Source organism: Ammodytes marinus, assembly GCF_949987685.1.
Source record: "Ammodytes marinus genome assembly, chromosome: 15".
Taxonomy (NCBI): domain Eukaryota; kingdom Metazoa; phylum Chordata; class Actinopteri; order Uranoscopiformes; family Ammodytidae; genus Ammodytes; species Ammodytes marinus.
The window spans coordinates 5,353,449-5,370,318 of record NC_137219.1 but is presented as its reverse complement, the minus strand read 5'-3'; the positions used below and the strand labels follow the sequence as shown (position 1 = coordinate 5,370,318).

General features: G+C 38.8%; 2 protein-coding genes across 2 annotated transcripts; both read left to right on the top strand.

Annotated features, from left to right (window-relative positions):
* The first annotated feature begins 576 nt into the window (after window positions 1-576).
* On the top strand, window positions 577-7,646 carry slc39a9 (solute carrier family 39 member 9). Its single transcript, XM_080042104.1, has 7 exons — window positions 577-1,094; window positions 1,773-1,881; window positions 3,131-3,334; window positions 3,890-3,964; window positions 4,290-4,375; window positions 4,733-4,867; window positions 5,158-7,646. The coding sequence occupies exons 1-7, from the start codon at window positions 999-1,001 to the stop codon at window positions 5,383-5,385; spliced, it is 933 nt and encodes a 310-aa protein (XP_079898230.1). The 5' UTR covers window positions 577-998; the 3' UTR covers window positions 5,386-7,646.
* Window positions 7,647-8,947: 1,301 nt separating this feature from the next.
* plekhd1 (pleckstrin homology domain containing, family D (with coiled-coil domains) member 1) lies at window positions 8,948-16,728 on the top strand (the record flags this gene model as incomplete). Its single annotated transcript, XM_080042008.1, has 13 exons — window positions 8,948-9,102; window positions 10,129-10,222; window positions 10,466-10,555; window positions 10,675-10,751; window positions 11,353-11,444; window positions 11,529-11,581; window positions 11,698-11,792; window positions 11,905-11,998; window positions 12,377-12,561; window positions 13,616-13,748; window positions 14,764-14,908; window positions 15,785-15,928; window positions 16,571-16,728. The coding sequence occupies 13 exons, from the start codon at window positions 8,948-8,950 to the stop codon at window positions 16,726-16,728; spliced, it is 1,515 nt and encodes a 504-aa protein (XP_079898134.1).
* Window positions 16,729-16,870: the final 142 nt, after the last annotated feature.

Sequence of the window (16,870 nt, the reverse complement as noted above, 5' to 3'; positions counted from 1 at the left end):
TCAAAAGACACATCAATAGTTTTAATTCTATTATCACTTTGAATAATTCAATGATTTATGTAAACAATGACAATATACTTTAAGCAGAAGAACAAATGTAAAGACTAGAAAATAAATAAGAAAATAATACAAAGGATGCCAGGTGTCAACATGAATTGATCGGCTTGAGTGAACACATTAACATGGGTGCGTGGTCTCACCCATTGACCTATTATAAGAGGGTCTCACTGTCTTTATAGCCTTTCTATTATATGCTGAGTGAGGTTATTGTCTTAACATACATTTCAATTTCAGGCATGAAAATTAGGGTTTACTAGAGTAAATTTACATGTATGAATTTAAAACTTTGCTGCCAGTATAATGAGGTTTACAAGAAAATACTGTGTCATGCGTCATGCACATGTTGCTGTTAAAGCTCAAAATTACAATATGATCGAAATAAATCTCCAAATATCTTTCCATAGATAGTAGTAGACATCACTCCCTCCTGCAGTGTATGTGAAACGTGGCAGGTTCCTCCCCCCACGACAGGTGGATGACGTGTTGTAACCCGGAAGTACTTTCCATCGGCCCCAAACAAGAGGCTGTGCTGTTAGCCTGTTTGTGAGCCTGCTACCTACACAACTGGTGGAAAAGTTGCAATATTATTCTTGTCAGCTGCTTTTGGATGAAACAATGCGGGGTGTCGGATATTTTGCAAGTGAACGTGAATGTGTCAGGATTTGTCCTTTGTGATTTTCCTTTTTTTCAAGAGCTAGAAAATTACCGAAGCTAGTTAGCTTAGCATTGCTATCGGCCAATCGAGTCAGTAACGTCTCAGTTTTAGTGAACGTGGATGTTTGGCAGCGAGCTGAACTAGTGCCAGATATCTTAAACCTACAACTACAGGACAGGGAATGTGATTTAAACTCAAATAGCACGAGTACAAGTCCGTGTTGAAAGCAGAGGTGCAGGTTTTGACGTGTTAGTAGATTTGCGATAAGAGGAAAAGGGCAATCATGGACGATTTCAGCTCGATCAGTCTGCTGTCTCTGGCGATGCTGGTGGGATGTTATGTAGCCGGAACGATTCCGTTAGCAGTCAACTTTTCAGAGGTAAGTCTGACAAGGAAAAGTGCTTCTTTTGAAAGATTGTACACTCGTAGACAACCTCTGTAGTCACTGTCTGACTGCAGAGGTAAGGAGTGGGGCTCTTGCATATCCTTAAAAAGTATTTGATCTAACTTTCCATAAGCTGAAACATGATGTACTACTAGATGTATTTGGCCATTATCTGCAGATAACCAGTAACTAGAAGACTAACGTATTAAGAAAGATCTACAGGGTTGCTGCTACTGCAGATGAGTAGAATGTAAAGGCATTGACTTAATTGTTCTGGTTGAAGAAAAGGTGCACCTGTTCTGTAAATGATCTCCTACTAAACGTTTTTAAAGACTTAGGGATATATTGTTGATAATGTGGACTCAGATTGTTGTATTTGCTGGAAAAATATACCATTAAAGTTTCTACAATGACCACAAGAAAAAAAAAGAGGAATTAACCGATTTGTTAATTTTCTAGGAAAGTTTCATATTCATAAGTCCAAATTTAGCAATCCTAAACAGTCATAGTCTTTGAATGAGGCTAAACAGTAAATATATAAAAAGCAATAGCTAACTTTATTCCCAGAGAGGTAAAAGTCCCTCTCTCTGTTAGCACTGATTGGTATCATGTTCTCTGTAATGTTATCTTGAGTTTCAAAGGCTCAAATACAATGACTTGTTGTGTCTTCAGGAGAAACTGAAGCTGATCACGGTGCTGGGAGCCGGGCTGCTGTGTGGCACTGCACTGGCTGTTATCATTCCTGAGGGAGTCCACGCACTTTATGAAGAAATCCTTGAAGGTACAGTTCAACCAAAAATGTTGGTCCCCCAAAAACTACCCAGAAACTTTGAGCCCTGCATCCATTTATAATGAACTCTCAAAAATTAATCTAGTCTTGAATTGCTTTTTTAAGTTTGAGTAACAGTAAAATTATTTATTTGATGAATTCAGGTGTCTCCATATCAGATAAAATGTAGTCATTTAATAAAATGATGCATAACTTTCCTTTACTTTTTTGTGTGCCAAATGGCGACAAAATTGGGTTTTGTTATATTGTTGTTTTGGCTGGATTATTTTACCTGATTTGTACCTTTTGTAGTTCTTCTACATTATTTCAAAGTGGACAGGATAATTATTCTGTCATTTCCAAACTGGTCTACAAACAGGTTTAAATTCATAACGTGCATTTTTGTGATAAAGAATTTCCCTTTGGGGACAATAAAGTCTAAAGTCTTTGACATATACTAGACCCAGGTGTCCCACCATCAGTTTTTCACTGCACCTCAGGGGAGGCCCGCAGCATAGGCGATTTCTGTGACAGTGTCCTGTGGGCGGGCCTGTCTCAAACTATACCATGTTGTCTACTAGAATTCAATGTGAATTAGGCCTGGAACATCCCTTCATTTGATGTATAAGAAGTTGTGGGAAACATTTAAAATTTTAATTGACAACTACTTAACACATTTCTGTAATTTCATTTAACTTAATTTCACCACTATAATCAACTCGATATGAATACTTCAATATTTTTGGCTCTTTGACAGACCTTCACGTGTAAGAACTGAAGTATAGAGCATGTAGACATATGCTACGATATATTGACATTGCCTGTAGACTGTAACAGTTGAATCCTTTTCAAACAGAACAAAGTTCGGCACACAGTGAAGTACAAACAGTTGATGTGTATATCTATTGCTTAACGGACTCTGTCACACACAGATATATTTGCTTTGTGATGAGGAAGAATACTGCATAGGTTCCCCACCTCACATCCGTCAACCGGACTCTCTTGATCAATTCAAATCGCAACTCAAAACACATCTGTTTAGTCTAGCATACCCAGCATAACTTCCACCCTGTCCACCCAAATTTGATCCATTTAAAATATTTTTAAACCAGTGACCTTGAATTTACTTTTGAATTCGATGTCTACTAGTTTTGAAGGGTTTCTTTGGGTGTCATGAAAGGTGCAGACAAATAAAAAATTATTATCATCATCATATGTTGGTGATGGCCACTGTTCTAACAAGACCTGTGTTACTGTGTAGCTGGACACCATGACCACGGCCAGGCTGGAGTGGTGGAAGTGTCGGAGACCAAAGCCGACGTAGAAGCCGTGCTGAGTGCCGGCGGTAAACAGGAGCACGGCCACGAGCAGCTCCACGCCTGTATCGGAGTGTCTCTGGTGCTCGGCTTTGTCTTCATGCTGCTGGTCGACCAGATAGGCAGCTCACATCTCCACAGCACTGAAGGTTGGTATTGAAAAGAGACGGAAAAGAAAATATTAGTGATTGTTTGTTTGTTTCTTAGAAACTCATCTGTACAGTGGAGACTTATTCTGTGCAAATTCGCCTTAGTCACAACTGACGACACCTTTTGTCTTTAGCCTTAGGGTGGGCGATATGGTTGAAAGATCATATTTCACTTCGTCTGCTGGGGGAAACCCAAGCCAGTTCTTTATCAATGCACTTTACCTTCTCTTGTACATTATCGTTTTGTACATGTTGCTTGGTCTTCTTTTACAAGACTTCTTGTTATGTTGTGAAAGGGGAAGAAGAAGAAGAAGAAGAAGAAGGCGCTACACGTTTGCTGTGAATGGTTTATCTGTGTGCATCAAGGGGAGGCACAGAATGGAGAAGCAGATGGTGTGATTTGGTTAAGAAGAATAATAAGTTGCACTGCTACAAATAAACTGTGCTTAAAAGAGCTTATCTTCCCCCAGAAAACATATTTAGTTGAATTATACCCAAAACACCCAACATGGTCGTTGCAAAATGTGATTTTTTTTTTCCTCATTTTTCTTTCAGGTTTAGATCCGGAGGCAGCGAGGATCAACTCCTCCAAAATCACCACCACCCTGGGTCTTGTGGTCCACGCTGCAGGTACGTCTATGGTTGTAGATGTCTGTTATGCTGAAATGAATGTTTTTAGTTAGAATCCCATATTGGTGCTTGTGGTTGACATTGTGTAAACATTTAGTGACATTTTATACCACCTATTTAAATTGTTTCATGTCGATCAATGAGTTAACCCCATTTCAAAGCTGAGCTCAAGAATTGCTTTTATTTGTATTATGAAAACGCACAGGTTTTGGAGCATTTGACCAGTAATGGTGGCACATCAAACAAACAAAAAGATTTGTTATATTTGTAATAACTATGACCAATTATTATGTGTGTCTCAGTTACAATTGTGTTTTGTCTGCAGCTGACGGCGTGGCCCTCGGAGCTGCTGCCTCCACCTCTCAGACCAGCGTTCAGCTCATTGTCTTTGTAGCCATCATGCTGCATAAGGTAATAATGGCTCATATCTTGTTACATAAATCAATGCTTTTCAAAAAGCTCATAATGTAGCTTTATGGAACATGTATATATGCCAAATTTGATTCTGGCAAAACCCTAAAGCATCACATTTGTGTGTATTATTTGTAGTAGAATATAAATACCACGCATTTTTATTTATATTTTTTATACTATTTCGCAAAAAAAGACGTTTGAAAACTGTTTAGGAGCTATTTTCTGACATTGTGTAGACCAAATGATTTATCGAAAATATAAACTGCTAGTGAATTGATAATTGAATGAATCTTTAGTTGCAGCCCTAAGCAGTATGTGAACTTACGTATGTGAACTCTCCTATGTGATCTGCAGGCCCCGGCAGCCTTTGGGCTGGTGTCGTTCTTGATGCATGCTGGTCTGGAGAGAAACCGCATCCGCAAACACCTGCTGGTCTTCGCCCTGGCAGCGCCCGTCCTCGCCATGCTCACATTCTTAGGCCTCAGTCAGGTAAATATGGAAATCTGTGTTCAGAAGTTCACCGTAGCTTCTGTAGATTCTCTGAAAGACCATGAGATGATACCAAATACACCTTACACACTACACCTTTTTAAAGCCCCTAAAATGTGGTTGCAGGAATTTTATTTCTTGTCCCATGTCACTTAAATAAACATTTAAATAAATCTTCAAAGAGTCACTTGTCCAAGGGGAAACCAGTTTGTCTTCTCAGATTGTATTGAATAATAATTAAAAAATCAGCTATTTTTCCTCAAAGTCTTTTTGTTTGTTCCCCCTCTCAGAGCAGTAAGGAGGCCCTGTCTGACATCAACGCCACCGGTGTGGCTATGCTCTTCTCTGCCGGGACCTTCCTGTACGTAGCTACGGTCCATGTCCTGCCGGAGGTCGGAGGGGGCCACAGCCACGCGCCAGGGGGCAACGGAGGAAAGGGACTGAGCAAGGTGGAGGTGGTAGCTCTGGTCACGGGCTGCCTCATTCCACTGGTGCTGTCTGTCGGTCACCACCACTAGACACGGGTTTCAGATGGATTTGATTTATGAAGAAGCGTGTGCACAGGGGAAAGAAGCTGAAACAAAGACTTGAAACAACAGAATTGTGGATCTAAACGTCTTATTTGCTTGTCGTCTTCTGATGGACCTCCAGCACCAGATTGGGAACGTTTCGGGGAACTTGTTATTGCTCGAAAAACTCACTTTGAAACAGGGAATGAATGATGTTAGGGAAATCTTTTTCGATGCTGTGAAAACCAAGGCACACAACGATGTTTTTCTCAACATCTTACGGCTACTGTATGTGTCCATTTATTCCACCAGAATGTTTTTCAGAGAGGGACCCTTTAGCTCTTTTTATTATTAACATCCCTGTGTTGAATTATCTATTTGTCCAAAAGTCAAAGAACCAACCTTGATTTCATGACCCTGATGTTTTACTTCATGGCGGTTGCACGGTGAGATTTTCTTGAATTGAGTCTGTGACATCTAGAAAGCCAACTTTCTTTCTTTTTATATCTATATATAAATGTACAGAATGTAAATCTCTTAGCTAAAATCAAGATCGATTTGAGCTGATTTTCAAGTGCCATATTAGCAAAACAAACCTGAAGAAACGGTGACATGAGGACATTAGTTTGTGGAAAAGTGCTCCAGAATTTTTTTTTTTTTTTTTCAATATATTTTCCTCACAGTCAGCGATGATGCAGGACAGGAGATCGGCCTGAATAAAGCCAGATGTAAATATTTAAATATTTGACTTCGGCTAGGGAATTTGGAACGATTTGAAAAATCAGTTGCAACAAGCGGTTTCTCTTTGTGACGGTAAGCTAACTATGAAACTACGATGGATATTGATGGTCTGTTGTGTCTCTCATTAAACCAAACGTAAGGGTTAAGGAAAATGACACAACCAGCGTTGACCTATCCGCAAATAGACTGTCACTTTTTATTCGATCTGTTTAGATGTGTTTAGTTCTGTTTTACTTGGAGAGTAATTATTATATACAGAGGTTGGGGGAAAAATCTGTACAGAATTGTCTTAAGTGATCGTATAGAGTGTTATTAAGCTTATTTAGAGATGAAGGGCCTTTTTTTCAGCAGCTCTGTATGAAGAGTTTGCTCTACGGAAAGGCATGAAGTGTATGAACACGTTAAGGGACCATCGGCTCAGGAGAACAGATGTTTGAGCAAATTCCTTCTACAAATTTTTTTTTTTGCCTTTTAGTTGTTTTGCACCTCCATTAATGAATCACACTTGAGCAATAAGCATACACATGATATGGAGCGAAGTCACTTGTTTCTAAAGCAGTGTGAAATGTGTACATAAGGGTTTGCCTACATCTTGAAAGTGCATGTGACTCATATGTCCGATAGTCTATTGACGCTCTTGATCATAGCCAGGCCCCAACAACCTCATCTCTGTCTCACCACCATTAAAACAGTAAAAGGTTGTTGCGTTGAAATGTAAGCAGGCTGCTCCCACTGCTTTGAAGAAACAAGGATATTGTGAGTGTTACTGATCACTGAGCTCATGTTTGTATATGTAAGTATGTATGTGTACTGTACAGAGAGACTTCCACCGTCATCATGATCTCCTGTGTGAGATGGAACTGCTTACTCACAAATACATCTTTTTTAAAATTCTTTAATTGTTTTTTCCGTCATGGATGGACAGTTTTTTTGAGGCTACAGTCTGTCTGAGCAGTGGAGTCATTGTTTTATGTATAAATTCAACAGTTTCACACACAAAACTTGTCAATTAATTCCAAGTGATTTGACGATGAACAAAACCCACAGTGGTGTGTCAGGAATCAGGATTGGGTCGCATGCAGACCAGCAGCTGCATGACCGTCTTTATTTTTAGGGAGAGTATGTGCGTGAGTAGGTGCATGTACAAAAGGGACTGCCCCATTATGTGCCATTTCGTCTTTTAAGATAATATTGCATCAGAATCCCTGCTAAGATTTCGCATTTAGTTTCCCCATCCTTATGAAAAACACTTTAATATGAATTCAGGTTCCAGTGGTTTATCTGTCTAGGGCTGCACATATCTTTTCATTATCTACTTATCTGCAGTTTTTTCTTTAGTAATCATTTGGTCCAAAAAGAGTCCAGAGTAACATCTTCAAATGTTTTTGAAAATGTTTCCGGTTTACTCTTGATGTAAAAGTTTTGACAAATGATTTGCCGATTATCACAACTGTTACAGATTAATCGGTGGGTCATTGGCTATTTGATAATTAGTGTTCTTCAAATCTTTAATAAACTATTTTATTCCGTTTTCCGTACTTTTTTTGGCTCACTGTAACTCCTTCAAATCTTCAGCTATTAAACCATCCAACCATCAAAATGTTCAGCTCTTTCAGCACATTATTGGACTTCTTTTCATATTTGTCTACCGTTTAAAATATTCAGCTTTTTAACAAATTATTTTAAAATTCAAGCCAATGGGAGTAGCCTTCAAATCCTCTGAAACTAACTGCCATGCCAATAAAGCTTTTTGAATGTAATTGAATTGAGAGAGAGAGGGACAATTTGCATAATGTCACTGTTAACATTTTTAACAACTTTTTGGTCTTTACTCTTAATTTTAAACGTTAATTTTTTTTCGATTGCGCAGCTTTTTCGACCCTTAACAGGATGTTTAAAACTGCCCTGGAGGCTCATGCGTTTCTCTGTCTAGGCTGAGCTGTCAGGATCCTTATAATCCGCTGTATGTCCACTCCGACACATGTTCTGTAAATTAATCTGATACTCACTACCCGTAAGCCGCATGTTAACCACTCTGACTGTCCATCCGCTTTACTGGGAGGCGTGTTGGGCCTCCGTACACTCTGACACAGATGTTCTAATGCTCTAATTCACTAGTGCACTGATTCAGTGATGGAGATTCATACCTGCCAAGAGCTCGGGAGACATAGTAATCTGAATAACAGCTTTTACTGGCTGGAATCTATCGACAGGATTCATTCCTAAAGCTTTCTCTCTCTCTCTCTCTCTCACTCTCTTTCTCTTTCTCTCTCTCTCTCTCTTTCACTCTCTCTCTCTCTCTCTCTCTCTCTCTCTCAATTCAATGAAATTCAAAAAAGCTTTATTGGCATGGCTATAGTGGAAAATAGTATTGCCAAAGCATTAAAGATATTACAAGTAATAACAAATCAACAATCAGAAGCATAGCATACAGACTATACAAATATAAAGCATATAACTGTTAATAATAAGATAATGTCAGCAGTATAAATGATAAATGAAATGTGAGACCTGGTGTGGATTGGAGCCTCTCCCTCTCTCTCTCTCTCTCTCTCTCTCTCTCTCTCTCTCTCTCTCTCTCCATCATCCCTGTTTTCATCCTGTGCAGTCAGTCCGCCTCCAGCTAAGTATTGGCAACTGCATCATTCCACCCTGCTGAGTTATTGGGATATCTTTGCCACTTTTCCTGTTTTGCATTGAAGTAGTCCTAGTTGTACCTGCACGTCCGCACAATGTGCATGGTACTAGGCTAATTGTTATTGAGTGGACAGCCCTGTGATTGATTTTTATTTTTTTGAAAACTTTTATTTTTTTCATCTTCCTTTTGAGGATGTTCTCGTCCTCGTCGCGAACCTCTCTGTTCTCGCCCTGGTCGTCCATGGAGCAGTCGGACTGTGACGTGCTGGACATCAGCACCAAGGTGCAGCTGCACGGTGTGCTGTGGAAGAGGCCCTTCGGACGGCCGTCTGCTAAATGGTCCCGAAGGTGAGGAGGATGGTGGGATTCACCTGTCTTAAAGGGATTTTTAAAGAATTTTAAAAACTAGAAGGTGAACTCATAGGAAATCTGCTTTTCCCTTTTTTCCAGCTCATGTAAGTTAAAGGACAAGTTGATATGTATGAGGGAGAACGTTTATCTCTGTTCTGGACAAAAAACCTTGATTATTCTTAGAAAAAGTTTTGTTGGAATGCTGAACAGAATTTATAGATTCAATTGAAAACTAGATATAACTTGCTCCTTGAAACATTGGTTGGGATTTTTATCCTGATCACTTTATGATGCTTGTAGCCATGACTGACTGCATTTCAGATTTTGAATAATGAAAATGGACATTTAGGATTTTGTCAGTCAAACATTTGTGTATTAAAGGATTGCTTTGCATAACAAGAGGGTATACTTACCTCAGGCATTTTCATATCCCAGTTTCAAAACATCCTGACAGCAGTGTGTATTTGGGTATGAAAATGCTTGGATTGGTTCCTTATGGCATGGTAATGCTCTTAGTTTACATAACAAAATCCATCACAGCCTTTTTTACTTCTACCATTTTTGTCTGGGTCATAAAGGTCAGAATAATTGTGTTGTTTTCGGTAAATACTCATTTAGTTTCCTGTGCCAAACAGCTTAAAATAAATTGTTTGAAACAAATCTGCCAACCGGGGAGATGGATATTATATGCGGGAGACTGTCTCTCAGAAAGAATCAAAATTAATTGAGTCATCATTGTGCAGAAATGAAAGGGCCAGCTAGACTCTGGAGCAGTTTAAGTCTGAATAAATATTTTTATCTGGGGTTTGAAAAGAAAAATAAGTTACAAACTGGAGGCGTGGAGTTTGAAAGTTAAGAACATTTAACAATATCAAATACAATATCAAATACTTTTATAGAGTTTTTATAATAGATTAAAATGCATCAGTAGACAGTTTTGTATGGAGAACATGTATATGTTAGTTCCTTTCAGCTCCACAGGATTGACTCACTGCTGCTTTCATTGTCTTCCTCGGTACAAAGATTCTTCATCATCAAAGACAGTTTCCTGCTCTACTATGCCGAGAGTGAGAAGAGGAGCTTTGAGACCAACAAGTACTTCAACATCCACCCAAAGGTGAGCCACGGCATATACTCTAACCCCCTATCTTCTTGTTAAGTTTTCTCAAAGTTGAGTTATATCTAATTAATTTTGTGTAGTTTTACCAACTCACAAATGGAAAGTGTAATATACTTTTTTTTTGTAAGTGTGAAAGATTTATGTGTTTTTTTATGACTATGTGCACATACTGTAAGTTTGTTGGAGGTTTTAGAGATTTGACCACATTATAAGAAGCGATGTGATGTGTTTGTGCCTCAGGGAGTCATTCCTCTGGGAGGATGTGTGGTGGCAGCAAATGAAGACATGGGAATGCCCTTTGGCATCGTGGTCAACCTGGAAGATTTCACAGTAAGTGCTTCAGAAGTTGAGATTTTTGGTTCAGAGTATTGAGAGAAAATAATAGTCGTTAAAGATGGTTTTATAGGATGCAAACAGCCACGATTATTAGTAAAATATCTGTCTGTTAGGGAACCATAGTCCTGGCTGCTGAGTGTGAGGAGGAGCAGCTCCAGTGGATTGAGATGCTCCAGGATTCAGGGAAAGTGTGAGTATTCAACTGGTATAAAACATATTTCTATTATGTAGCAGTTGCATGTAGAAGATAAGCCTCTTCAAGCCCCTATGTGTACAATTTTCATTGGATTACAGAATTATTTTTTTGATGGATTTCGAGAAATCGAGACAATCCCAGAAACTTCACATTTTCAGCTGTTGTTTTACATTAGTGATGCAACAACAAGCTGTCACACTAGAATATAATTCATAAGAGGATTAGACCAAAACAAGAATGATTTGGAAACTACAGCTCCAACCAAGTCTGCAGATCGGTGAAGCTGTACTTTGGCAGTTGGCACAGAGCTGATAATGTGCTAACAGGCTGATATTCATCAGGTGTTATATTAAGTACACACCATCTTAGTTTAGTGTGTAAGCATGTTATCATTAGCAAATCAACCCTAGACACAATGTACAGTACAATGTGGAGACAATGAATATATGTACCAAGTTCACGCAAACCAGGGTTTGATTTGGTTTGATTTTTGGCATAAAATAACGCTTTTTATTCATGAAATTAATCACAAATGTTTCAGCATTTTAATAGGACCAGTATATTAAACAAGGTATTAAATGTATTTTTCTAACAGCACGTGGAAGAACGCCCAGCTGGGGGAAGCCATGATCGAGAGTCTGGAGGCTCAGGGGCTGCAGCTCGCCAAGGAGAAGCAGGAGTATCTGGGTAAACTGGGGAAAGTCACCTGAATACAACAAGATTTAAAAAAAAAGTTTGTTATGTTTATATGAAATCTTTGTCTTTCTCCAGACAAACTGATGGAAGAGACGGAGGAGCTTAGTCATGAACGAGCACAGAAAGAGGTGAGACGTTTGCTTTACTCACTGTAATATATGGTTCAATAAAAATATTTTACCCATTTACAAATTTGTATTTTGTGTGTGTGTGTGTGTGTGTGTGTGTGTGTGTGTGTATACAGGAGTTGGAGCGTCTGAACCAGGTTCTGGAGGATGAGAAGATGAAGTTTGAGGAGGTTGTGCTTGAGCTGAAGTCAGAGCAGGAGCATATCAAACTGTAAAAACACTCAGATCATTTCTGTTTATATTAGAACTGAGTCTGATTTAACAGTACAAACCTGAACATGTGTGTGATTTGATTGTGTTTTTCTGCTGTGTGTTGATGGCAGAGACCTGGATGGTACGGCTCAGTCGCTGAAAGGGGTAGAGAGTGAAAACGAAGAGCTGAGCAGTTTAACCACCATGCTGCAGAAATCCATAGAGGTAGGAAATAGAAACATGTTTTTAAATAGCTTTTCATCACTCGTCCACATTCTCCATTAACAAGAAGAACTCGATTCAGATCATTTACACTTACAACTATGAATTACTGTATGTAACTAACACCTAAGGTTGATACATTAAATGTTAATGAATTTTACATAAAAGTTTCCCAAAAGGTCAAATAGTTCCTTTAATGCAAAAAATCGTGACATTCCCCCCCAGAATATGTAGCCGTTACTTACTTTTAGTGTGGAAATATGGCCTTTATTTGGGAAGTCTTTAATATTCCGAAAGTATAATAAATGAACTCAAAATGTACTGATATACAGTATAGTTCAATATACATATTTCCCCCATTTCTCTGGTTCTGTCCTTCAGGAACTGTCTCAGGAGAAGCAGCGGACTCTGGAGCTGCTGGGTCTGAAGGAGGAGACTGAGGCGGAGACAGAGGAGCCGAGCTCGGCCGGCGAGGATCCCGGAGACGTGGATCTACTGCAGGAACTTCAGCACATCGAGGCACAGATGAAGGTCCTGGTCCATGAGAAGGACCAGGCCCAGGAGAAGTGAGTTAGAACCAGTGGTGGAGCAAGTATTTAGATCCTTTTCTTAACGCCCTTGTAAACCAAAATCCTTCTAACTATGTCATTTTGCGAGTTAGTTGCATTATAGTAAGCATCGAAAAAAGAGTTTAGCATATTTAGCAATCCAAATCAGAGATATTATCATTTAAGTTTGATAAACTTTACAGAAATTCGGTTGAGATGAGGTGGGCTATGCTCTGGTTCATAGTAGTATTAATAGTAAAAGTACTCAATGCCGAAATGACTGTTCTACTATTATATATTAGATTATATAAGAACAGGCTGAGGAGTAGAGAGTGAGCACCCAGCGTCAACAACAACAATTATGACATAATTATAACATTACGATCTGGGGTCAAAAGGGTCAAAAGATAATGGCCCAGAGGATGTAACTACTAGTGGAAATGTGTATTGATCCCTAAACAACCGGTCCATTGATCAGCACCAGTAAGTGGGATAGTCCAGGCAGCTGCTATTGACTGTCCAACACTAATGTTCTGTTAGGAACAAGAAATATACCACCCATAACTATAGTTTCCATGAGCTCTGGCTTCACACACACAGCTCACCTGCATTTAAAAACAACAGTTCTGCAACACACACTGATAGACTCAAATCTGTGATATATTTTAAAGGTAACCACAGCCACCAGAAATGTAGGAAAAGGTGCCATATTTCCCGGAGAAATGTTGTGGACAAAAAGCATAGAGTAGCGTCACATAGAAACACTCAAGACAATATAAAACTGTACTGAAGTGCAGAACTATGTGACTTTGGTGGCTCACTGGTAAAGCACGTACCATTTAGGCAAAAGTCCTTATCCCAGCGGACCCAGGTTTGACTACTGCCCAGGCATATCTTCCCCATTCCAACTATATTTTTGAACCTATCCATTAAAGGTAAAAAAATAAAAATAATAATTAATGCCAGAATTGGAGATCAGCACATTTTCTGAAGAGGACAGAGATATGCATGTTGATGTTTTATATGTTGAATATGAGTGTATTCATCCCCAGTGTGTATTTCTGTGTTCCAGGCTGATAGAGAACGAGCAGCGTGCCACCGTCTTGCAGCAGGAGAGAGAGTATTACTCGTCTCAGGCTCAGACGCTCAAGCAGTCTCTCTCTCAGCTCGCTGTGGACAAACAGCAGACAGAGACCGAACTCAAGGTAACAAACACAGCGTGACTCAGCTGCTCTCAGCCTGCAGCTACACACAGACACAAAAAGCAATTAAAGAACAAAGTCATTTTTCATTTGACATTTTTTTTGTAGAAACCAGTTGGATGTAACTTGGATTGCTTAGAAAAGTAATATTTCCAATGTAGAACTTTTACTTGTTATGAATCAATTTTTTCATTAGTACAAATTATTTCATTAGTACTTTATTTAAGTAAAACATCTGAACCCTTCCTCCACCACTGGGGAAAACATGAATATTGCATATCATTTTTCTTACACATTTATCCAAAGCGACCTACAACTGGAGGTTAGCATTAAGGGTCTTGCCAAAGGACCTTCACAGAGACATGGTGGGGTATCCAGCTCCAGTAAATATCTATGAATACCAGGAGTGGAGTTCGAACTCACGAGGACATACATCGGATCTTAAATCCAACGCCTTAACCACTCGGCCATCCTGGTGTGTTATTTAAACAACTGATGTGAGATTATCGTTTGGATACTTTGTGAAAAGTTCAATATTGGGTATTTCGCTTATGGAAAAGGTCACAGATCCCAACTGTCTCGTGATGTTTGATTTGTTTTCATTTCAAATACACTGATTGTTCCACATGATAAACTGAAATGAGTACTACAGGCTTTCCTACCTTAATAGTGAATAAAACATGAATTTGAATATAACAATGTCAACATCAGCCTTTGTATGTAGAGTATAAACCTGGAGAACAGGTCAGATTAGATAGCCTACGTGAGGCAACTGGCACAACCAGCTCAGCCAGGTGTTATCTCGAGGCACATCAACAACACAGGAGTATGTATCTGTATCTGTTTACAAAATACATTTAAAGGTGCTCCGAGGAACTTTCAGTTTGTGTTAATTCTTGCACCCCATTTGGACAAAAGCGGTAGTGTTTTTACTACGCCATCTGTAGTTCCTGGGTGAATGACAAAGGCATTACGAAAAACTATATAAAAATAGAATGATTTGAACTGATTTTCTCAGGCAGAGATCGAGTCCCGTGTGGAGTTGGAGCAGAGGCTGAAACAGGCTGAAGAAGCTCTGCAGGATCTGGAGAAAGGTCTGGACTCACTGGACCGCAGCAAGGAGATAGACGAGAAGATGAAGGGCGACGTCACTCAGCTCAGAAGTGAGTGCTTTCACCGATACCTGCACATCTCAATATATCTAATATGAATGTGTCTGTCTACCGTAGAGCCAATATGTGCTGCAATGGTTTGCATTTAGTTGTGAGAAGAGTGAAATTTATTCTGAAAAAGTAAATTATAAAAAATTCAAAAAATACTTGAATTAATAACTTTTATCTTTATCTATAGAATCCTTACTTATATAGAAGGAAAACAAGTGGATCAATAAAAAGATACATTACTAAACATGCATTGAAGGATACTTAATAACTTCATTCTCAGTAAAAGTTATTCATACAGATGTAAATGCTCTTAAACACACAATGGACATGAAGTGAAGTGCATCATTTTTTTTCTCTAATTGCTGTGACTGCCCCCCTCTGGATAGAGTTTGTATTACATCTGGATGCTGCAGGAGGAGCAAAATCACATCCAGCAGATGTTTTAGTTCTTTAGGGATCCATCAGCGCTCAAAGAAGTGCGAATCATTTTTGAGTTTTATTTTTTATAATTTTTTCTACTAGAAATCCCCTGCAATTATTAGGGCTGCAACTCATGAATGATTTCATAAAAGTTACATTCATTCATCTTATGTCTATTTTCTTCATTGTATTGTTATGTCTATAAATTGTGCAAAATGCTTGTTATAATTTCTCAAGGTTATGTATTTATAAATCATTCTTTATTATTATTTTTTTAAACAAAGATTTCAGTTTACTATCATTTAAGAGAAATAAAACATAATTTGGTTGGTATTTTTGCTTTTTACAATTACTGGAAAGATTAAGAACTTTAGGTTCAGATGTAGTGAGTGACTGTGGCCTGGTGCTGTATTAACACAAGCATCCCGTGTATAACTTTGTGTTCATTCTGTTCAGGATTCTTCGAGGATTGTATCTGTGCGGCGGAGATGGAGGCGAAGCTTCCAGCGATAATGAAGAACGCCGTGTATCTGCACAAAGCTGCTGCTAGAAGGATCAAGAGCTGCAGGATCCAGAGGAGAGCCTCCAGACGACACTGGTGTATGTCTAATCATCACTACACATATAGTACAGCCTGCACACATGCATATTTTATGACTGAATTCATTTACAGTATGTCCCAAAGGGCTACAGCAAAACGTTTGAGTCGTTTATGCGGTTATTTCAAAGATTATTTATAACAGTCAGTATTATTATGCACATGATGTAGGAGTAGTTTTTCTAGTGAACAAAGGTGGAATTGCTGCACAGTGTTTAAAGTAGTAAAAACAGTTGCAGTAGTTGTATTACCACTGTAGACGTTGTGATTACTTATCATAGCATTATAGTAACCGTGAATGTGGTTTGTGTAATACAGTTGTAGAAATTGTATATCATTTAAATGTATCCATCTATCTAATATTACTAGAATTACCAGTGAAACTAGTCCGACCACACATTCAGTTTTGATGATACAAAAACTAAAGACATACAAAATCAATAGTTACATTTCAGAAATTGAAGCTAGAATGTTTTGAATTCCTCAATTATCAAAACATTTATTTTTATTAATCTAAGTGATTAATCAGTTGATCATTAGCCTGTCAATTCCTAAGGCATCATATATTAATTTTTTCATTTTCTATTTAACGAGGCACCTGTTCATTAGAACCTAATCGATTGTTATATTTTACCGCGTCACAGTGCAACACTCAAAGTCGTTCGCTGTGGGGACCACAGATGACGGCAACATGGAGGAGCTGAGGGAGACGGCCCGGCGACTCACCTCTGACAGCAGCTTCAGAGAGAGTGTGTATGAGATCATCACTCGCAAGGGTTCAACCAACAAAACAGAAGACTGAGAAGAGTAATGGGGAGATATGGTCCTCAGTGAGTGATGTAGACATCCTGATCCCACCATTAAAATATTGTAGAGGATGGTGCATGGAAATTTGTTTGATGGCAATCTAGAGAGCTTTATTGGGTTTAAAAACGTCCTTCATT

Coding starts and splice junctions, on each gene's coding strand:
- slc39a9 (XM_080042104.1), top strand. CDS start 999: ATGGACGATTTCAGCTCGATCAGTCTGCTGTCTCTGGCGATGCTGGTG. Junction 1,095..1,772: donor TAGCAGTCAACTTTTCAGAG/GTAAGTCTGACA, acceptor TTGTGTCTTCAG/GAGAAACTGAAGCTGATCAC. Junction 1,882..3,130: donor TTATGAAGAAATCCTTGAAG/GTACAGTTCAAC, acceptor GTTACTGTGTAG/CTGGACACCATGACCACGGC.